General features: G+C 42.7%; 1 protein-coding gene across 2 annotated transcripts; it reads left to right on the top strand.

Moving 5' to 3' along the window:
* The first annotated feature begins 2,114 nt into the window (after nucleotides 1-2,114).
* On the top strand, nucleotides 2,115-6,876 carry zc3h14 (zinc finger CCCH-type containing 14). Of its 2 annotated transcripts, none has more exons than XM_079290984.1 (17): nucleotides 2,115-2,237; nucleotides 2,590-2,632; nucleotides 2,725-2,839; nucleotides 2,928-2,968; nucleotides 3,097-3,271; nucleotides 3,400-3,721; nucleotides 3,828-3,991; nucleotides 4,267-4,367; nucleotides 4,467-4,625; nucleotides 4,788-4,865; nucleotides 5,035-5,191; nucleotides 5,278-5,483; nucleotides 5,617-5,755; nucleotides 5,846-5,988; nucleotides 6,134-6,216; nucleotides 6,368-6,474; nucleotides 6,667-6,876. In XM_079290984.1, exons 1-17 carry the CDS (start codon nucleotides 2,202-2,204, stop codon nucleotides 6,668-6,670), a joined length of 2,073 nt encoding a protein of 690 aa, XP_079147110.1. In that variant the 5' UTR covers nucleotides 2,115-2,201; the 3' UTR covers nucleotides 6,671-6,876. The 2 variants fall into 2 exon arrangements, with proteins under 2 accessions (XP_079147110.1, XP_079147109.1); XM_079290983.1 differs by having other exon boundaries at nucleotides 3,825-3,991.
* The last annotated feature ends 826 nt before the right edge of the window (nucleotides 6,877-7,702 follow it).

Below are 7,702 nucleotides of genomic sequence, written 5' to 3'. Positions count from 1 at the left end.
TGATTTGGTTTATATTAGGCCTATCTAGGGATTAATACAGCAAGCACCTGGTGTGCACTGCACTTACACAGTAATATCGCACAAGAGAGCGTACACATTGGATGGTAAAAAATACACCACCACCATGCCTCAGAACATGCAGCAGCTCAGACTTGCTGCTTGGGATGATGCAGTACAAGGGCTGTTTTGGTTGTGCTAAAAGGATGTTGTTGCAACTGCAGAGGTCCTGCCTCCACCTTGATCCAATTAGGCACTAGAGAAATGAGCAACAATGAGATGAAGCATCTCTCTGCCGTGAGTGGAATTTGTTTCTGCCGTATACTCCTGGGTTTCTATTGGAGCCATTCAAGGCTCTATTTCATTCCCATTGAAAAAAAAGATAGAAAAGGAAACTGCTCCTGCTTCCCCTTGACATTTATGGAAACCACAGCAGATTATAGTGTGTACAACAAATTATCTAGGTGATGATTTTCTGGTGATTTATGAGAATGACCTGAAAGTTTTGGTCCAATAAACACTTTTGTTTTCACGAATAACCGTGTTCGGTCATCCTCAAGGGAATCAATGCTGTATTCATTACCGTGGTTTGACTTGAACTTCTGAAGCAAGACTGGAAAAGGTTGACACAACTTGAGACCAAACAGCCACACTGTGCCACACCCATCATGGTTCTATCCAAACAGTGAATTCTCATACAGATATCAAACTCTGTTGTAGCACAAGTGTACTAGACCACCCACATGTATGTGAATGCTACACATAATGAGATTAGAAATACACAATCAGTATAAACAGGAATATTATGAGAGGTCAACGTCTGTTCTTATAGAACGTGATCGTGGGAAAAAATTGAACAAAGTTGTTGTTTCTACACATTAAACAATTTGTGCAACACACAGTGTGAACAAAGCAGACGGAGAGACGGAGCAGACAGCCGTGGCTGAGAGTGTGTTAGACGCTCGTCTAGACGGCGAGCAAGATCCTTCCCGTCATTGTTGGTTGGCATTGAGGGGCTGCAAAACAGGAAATAATATCTGAGGAAAACATACAGCTTATGAGCATTAGAAAGTCAAAGACACGTGCCACAAAATCCTGCATTTTAACATCATTTTAAGTTAAAGTGAATTTAAATTCTAACACTAACATGAGTGTTTTTAACAAAGTTTGTTTCACATACTTTTTATTTTCTTCATCTATAACTTGCTGCAACATACATTTCTTGAACTCGCACGCCCAGAATGTTTTTAGATTGTCCAAGATGAGGTACAACGTCTATGATTAGTCTGATAGTTTAGACGAATATTTAAACCTTAATCTTTTGAATCTGTATTTTAAATACCAATCTTTTTTTTCAAAATATGATTAAATTGACATTTGAATGGTCTGTCAGGGATCCCAGTTTCAGTTTTCTGAATTAGTTTTGATCATTGTTTATTGGAGTAAGTCATCCATTTGTGGAATATGACATGTCCTCATGAGGGGGGGAATATCACAGTTTGTTATTGATGGTCTCTTCCGCCATCTTGTGGACACAGCACTCAGATATGAAATAGTCTTTATGTTTGCTTTCCTCTCTGCTCATTTCATTTAGTATCACTGTAAATTACAACTACCAACACAACACAAATGATTATTGCAGCATCTGATCTCCATATCTTTGTTTAACCGTAACTACAACAGGTTTGTATCCTATTGGGATAGTGAGAATCCTGACACAACTGTATGTAACACAGCTCATGTCCTTGGTCATGGTGGCCACAGCACTTAAAAGAATAAACATCATAATTCTCAAAATTCTGACCCTTTGCTTTTTTATTAACAGCATTTACTTGTACTTTTACTTTCAATACTTAAGTACATTTAATATCAGAAAATTACTTTTGATACTTAAGTACAATAAATATCAGATACTTTAAGACTTTTACTCAAGTAGTATTCTAATCGGTGACTTTTACTTTTACTGGAGTAATTTTCCAGTAAGGTATCTTTACTTTTACTCAAGTATGGCTTTTGGGTACTTTATACACCACTGGATAGATCATAGACTGTATACAAAAGATAAGATGCGCGATAGTTTTGTCCTTGATTTGTCCCTTTTCGGCTTCCTGACCACACGTCACATTTGTCCCTGTTGGTTAGCAGTGAAGCTTGAGCAACAGTCGCTTCTTTTATAACTTACTTACTTGAATTAAAAAACAAGAATGGAGATTGGGACGGAGATAAGCAAGAAAATAAGAGTGAGTAACATTATCTGCTAAATATGACGCATATCACCGGACTTAGTGCCCGGTTGAGATTTGAATACCATATGCGTTGCTAGCTAATATTAGCATGCTAGCGTACTTTCTTAGTCGCAGAGTGGTAATGGTATTGTTTATTTTGAAGGCCGGTGGAGGATTTGCTACATCAGTTGGTAACATGTCCATCAGGCATGTTTACAGACGTGTTAGCTGCTTTTTATCTTATTTAAAGGATAACGATACGCAGTGCTACTTGTTAGGTTTAACGTATGAATGATTAGCGCTGTATCATGTGTGCAGCTAGGTAGCTAGCTAGATAATATCTCACTGTACGTTTGGTCTGTTTCAGGCGGCTATCAAGGGCAAGCTTCAGGAGCTCGGTGCATATATTGGTAAGTGAATATGGGATGCGCGCCTGGTAATCTCGATACTCCAATCACACATTACACGCGGTAATCTGTGTTTCCTCTCTTTACTGATTCAGACGAAGAGCTTCCTGACTATATTATGGTGATGGTTGCGAACAAGAAAACCTCTCAACAGATGTCTGACGATCTCTCCCTTTTCCTTGGACACAACACTTTTAAATTCACAGTGTGGTACGATGAAAACAGACTAGTGTATATTTATCTCAACACTACCACCAGTTCTAGCCTTAACATGGTTGGTTTTTTTTATTGATTTTAGGCTACAGGGTGTCCTTGAGAAGTTAAGAACGGTTGCAGTCGGTAAGTCAGACTACGTTGAATGCATGATGGGATAGCTGTGTTTATGCTTATTACATGCCGACAGCTTGTAGTTTTAGCATCTCACACAAAACTGTTCTTCCTCCGCTTGAACTACATGGTTGTTGCAGAGCCCGCATCTCTAAGTAGAGATGAGCTCCAATCCGACGGTGATGCTGTGGCTGGGCAGAACTGGGCATCTGTAAGCGAGGACGGCAGAGCGGAGGAGTTGAAGGTGCTGACGGTGTCCAGCTCGCGCTCTGATAGGACTGAAGCACGCGTGTCCAGTTCTGCTCATGAAAGCAGGTGCCTAAAGCTAGAATTCTCCTTTTTGCCCTCATGTGCTGACAATGTTTTGCAGTTCATTTTCTTAAACGGCACACGTGACAGACCTTGCAAATGCACAAACTTGTATACCCTTTGTCTGTTACCAGGAGAGGCAGCTTGGAGAAGAGTTCCTCTCGACTTACCTCCACGGTTAAGCCCCTCATGGAGCCACTCCCCTTGGATGCCGTTATCGACATCAAGCCAGACATGGACGATGACCTCATCGCAGAGGATCCTGTAGAAATAGCCACCAACCATGGTCGAACACGCGGCGCAGCTAGTAGACCCACAGCTGAAATCTACAGACCGGGTCAGAGCAAGTTTTCATCGTTAAGCTCTGCAGAAACGTATCGACCATCGGAAGGGTCCTCTCACTCCAGGCAGCAGGACAGCAGAAGCAGCAGAACCTCCAGAACTGGATCCAGCAGGGTACTGTGATTCGATTTAATGTGTTCAGCATATTTCTGTGGACATGGTGCCAGACAGGTGTAGGTTAGGATCCGTAGTGACGATGAACCGTGTCTATGTTCAGCAGCAGGAGGAGTTGTCACGGAAGCGTAAGGCTCCGGTAGCGAGTTCGGTGGTGCGAGTGAACCGAGCAGCAGACGAGGACAGCGACGACGTGGAAGAGGAGGATACAGGCTATGGAGGCAGAGGCCCTTCCAGTCGCGTGTCCCTACCCTCCAAACCAGAACGCAAGTCAGTGTTCACGCCTCGTGTGATGTTTTCTAACATTATATATTGTACATTATTGAATTAGAGGGCCCACAAGGATTGTAATTCACTGTTAATAACCACAATTATGTAGCAAATGTGATTTGTCCAAGGTATTTGCATTCAGTTGGAATCCATATTTCACAGTCGTTATCGCAAAAGACCTCAGTGACAGTCCAGCACTGACTGATCTTTTGAATGATCAGACAGCTGAAAGTCTTTGCTGAACTTTAACATTACTGTGGTGTCTATGGTTTCAGGCCTACTCTCCCTCCAGCCAAGCAAGCCAACAGGAATCTGATACTGAAGGCCATCTCTGAGGCTCAAGACTCTATTACCAAAACTACAACCTACCCCAAAAGTATGTTTCATGAGTTGCCATGAAAATGTTGTTATTTTACTGCAGTTTATGCATTTTAGTTGTCGCCATTATCCCTTACATTGATCTTTTTAACCCCAGTGCCCCAGAGGCAGACTGTTCCTGTTGCACCTCGTACTCGTATGGCCAGCAGTGAGGAGATGACTGCAGCCATCCAGCTGGTCCAGGAGCACCTCCACAGCCTGACCCCCAGGGTTCAGACCTACACCTCTGCAGAGCTACCTCCTTCCAGAGCCTCTGGTAGGTGAAGAGTAGAGCTGGTGCAGCACGTGGTTGCTGTGCACTGCTTTCAACAATCTGTCACCCAAAAGCCAGAATCCCAGTGAGCTAAACTAATAAGTTAATGTAAAAAAACAATCTGTATTTACTCCACTGATCACTCTACTGATGTTTTCCTCCCAGCTCCAGTGAGATCTTTAGCTTCTCGCCTCCAGTTGGGCTTAGCAGAGAGCAATGAAAGAACAGAGCAGCGTGACTATGGTGAGTCTTTTTCGCGTGCCGTCTTTCTTTTATGGGGATCTTTAGAAAAGTGCTACAATAAAAAGTTCCTCTTCTTTACTGAGAACATGTAAATGTAGTAACTAATGATAAATATCCCAGAAGATGCCTCATGCATTAGACTGAGATGTCTGCGTTTGGGGTTTTCTAGTTGCCGAGGTCGCTGAAGGCAGCGACGCAAAGCCATTTGATACCCGCTCCTTCATAGTGAGCCGGCCGCAGCTGGGAGAATCCTCAACCAGAAGCCAACATCCACCTCCGGTCAAAGGGGAAGTCCAGTCTGCTATACCACGCACTGTCCAGGCCAGGTACACACACACACACACACAGATGTTTTGAATGTATATTCTCAGCTCTTCTCGTTTATACATGAGCGTTTCTGTTTTCACACCAGTAAGGAGAAGGGTGACTCTGCAAGCCCCAAGTTCATAGTGACATTAGACGGGGTACCGAGCCCGCTGGGGAATCTTGCAGACGGTGAGATGGACTGGGATAGCGTGAGACCGGTCTCAAAGGCCACCGATGCGACCGTGCCCATCAACAGGGACTCCAAAGTCAGCATCCTCCACAGACTGCAGGGGAGAGTTGCACCATCTGAAGGTGTGTGTGGGGGCGCTTTGTCACCGTAATTCTTTACTGCAATAATAACCATTTACTTTCTTATCGGCGCACATTTCAAACACCGTTACAAAGTGCCTCAGTAAAGGCTTGGCATTCTGTCATCTTTTGACAGATGACATGATGGACGTTGAGATGGGGGAAGAGGGTGCCGTCTCTTTAAAGAAGCGGAAGGTGATGGAGCGCTGCAGGTTCTGGCCAGTCTGTAAAAGTGGAGACGAGTGTTTGTACCATCACCCTACAACACAGTGCAAGTGAGTATTTCTGTTATTGAACCGAAGATACGGTAATGGAGTTTTTATGGCTCGGTACTCTTTCATGATTTCTTTTTTGTTCCACCAAAGGACTTTTCCCACTTGCAAGTTTGGGGATAAATGCCTTTTTGTGCATCCCAATTGTAAATACGACGCCAGGTGCACCAAGCCGGACTGTCCCTTCACTCATGTGAGCCGAAGAAGCACAGCTGCTGCACCTCCGCCCAGGCCAGGTACTCTCTCATTACATCTGTGATTCAGCACAAGCTGCTCAGACCACTATGACGCAAACTAAGATTTGTAAGAGTGTATTTAGATTCCACGGACAGAGCAGCAACATAAAGAGGATGTGAACTTCTAAACTCTTTGTGTTTGCAGCCGTGCAGCCAGTGCAAACCGCGAGTGTGTGCCGCTTCTTCCCAGAGTGCAAGAAGATGGACTGTCCATTTTACCATCCCAAGGTAAAGCATTTTAACGTGTGGATGTGGAGCTCTGATCTGTGATGGTAAATTGAAAATATGTGGGATTTGGTTAAAGTGCTTTTATTTTGCACTCGAGACATTTTGCACGAAACCCTAAGTCGCAGTTCTTGATTTTGCGTCTCATCTACAGCCTTGTCGCTTCGCGGCACAGTGCAAACGAGCTGGATGTACCTTCTACCACCCGACCACAGCTGTGCCTCCGAGACACGCCCTGAAGTGGACAAAGACGCAGAGCAGGTGAGCAGATGGGCTAATGCTAAATTCCACATGGTTGAAATGTTTAGGTCGTTGATAACAGTATCCCTTGCATTAAATCATCCAATGTACGAGGGGGGCTTCACCCAATAAATATTCATTCATCAATAAAAGCCATGATTTATGTAATGTTATCATCTATATTGTACTAATTGCTGTTTGTCTCTCTCACAGCTAATAAAGTCCAGGGAGTCTGACGGAAGTCTGATGATGAAGCTTTGGAAAATGTCCGATCTGTGTTTATTGGTTTTCAATCTTTTCATTCTTCAACGGTTTCATTTCATTTTAATGTACCGTACTCTTTGGGTTTATTTTTAAAATAATTGTTTTGTAAGATGAAAAGGTTTTTGCTGTCTCAGAATATTAAATGACTCCGCAGTGAACTTTAAACATCTTGTCATTTATCTCGTGTTCTTCATGATATTGGTTCTCGCAGATGTTCACCACTGATAAATAAATAAAGTGGTTATCAAGTCCGGATAGTTGTTGGCTGTTTTGCACTCCACTAAAAGGATGAGATCAGGTATAAGTCACATGCAGTGGCAGCCAGTAAAGCACAGAACATGGAACCAAACTCTAAAACTTTCAGTTAAAAAGAAAAGTACATGGAACCTATTTCCCTCTAGTAAGCTGAACGATTTCATTCACCGTTAACATTTGATGGTAAACAATGAGATGCAGACACAGACTGATGAAACATGTTCTATGAATATAATGTATAAGTGACTTACTTTTATGAAGTCAAGATTTGTATTTTTTTCAAACATGTCTATTCAGATATAATAAGATGGAGGGGTAAAAGTGGAAATATGTTCATCAACATTCTGCGGGGACAAGAGGTCTGCTCGTCCTAGTTTGTTTTCTACGTGATGGTTGAGAGGAATTGAAGAAGCAAAAATACATTCTTGTTAACTGATGTAATTTATAAAGTAATAACACAGTTGTGTGTTCTGGTTAATTCATAGATTTGCTGTGTGCACAAGGGAGAGTGGACAGATAGTTATGTAGGTAAACTGTTGTGCCGATCAGCCTGTGACATAAAAAGATGAAGATAAATATAATGAGACTTTTATATGTAAATATGATGTCATTCAAAGAGGCATAATAAGCACATTATCTTCAGGTTATGTGTGATGGTTTATGGCCTTCGTCTCTCTGAAGCTGCAGTTCTATTTCCCGCCACGAGAAGCAGCTGCAGCGTGCTCCGTGA

This window comes from Melanostigma gelatinosum (assembly GCF_949748355.1).
Source record: "Melanostigma gelatinosum genome assembly, chromosome: 19".
NCBI classification, from domain to species: domain Eukaryota; kingdom Metazoa; phylum Chordata; class Actinopteri; order Perciformes; family Zoarcidae; genus Melanostigma; species Melanostigma gelatinosum.
Note: the sequence above shows the minus strand (reverse complement) of the source record. Positions and strands in the feature narration are given on the sequence as shown.

Excerpts from the sequence above, each read along its gene's own strand:
- zc3h14 (XM_079290983.1), top strand. The coding sequence starts at position 2,202 with ATGGAGATTGGGACGGAGATAAGCAAGAAAATAAGA. Across the intron at positions 2,238-2,589 it reads AGATAAGCAAGAAAATAAGA|GCGGCTATCAAGGGCAAGCT; the intron begins GTGAGTAACATT and ends GGTCTGTTTCAG. Across the intron at positions 3,272-3,399 it reads AGTTCTGCTCATGAAAGCAG|GAGAGGCAGCTTGGAGAAGA; the intron begins GTGCCTAAAGCT and ends GTCTGTTACCAG.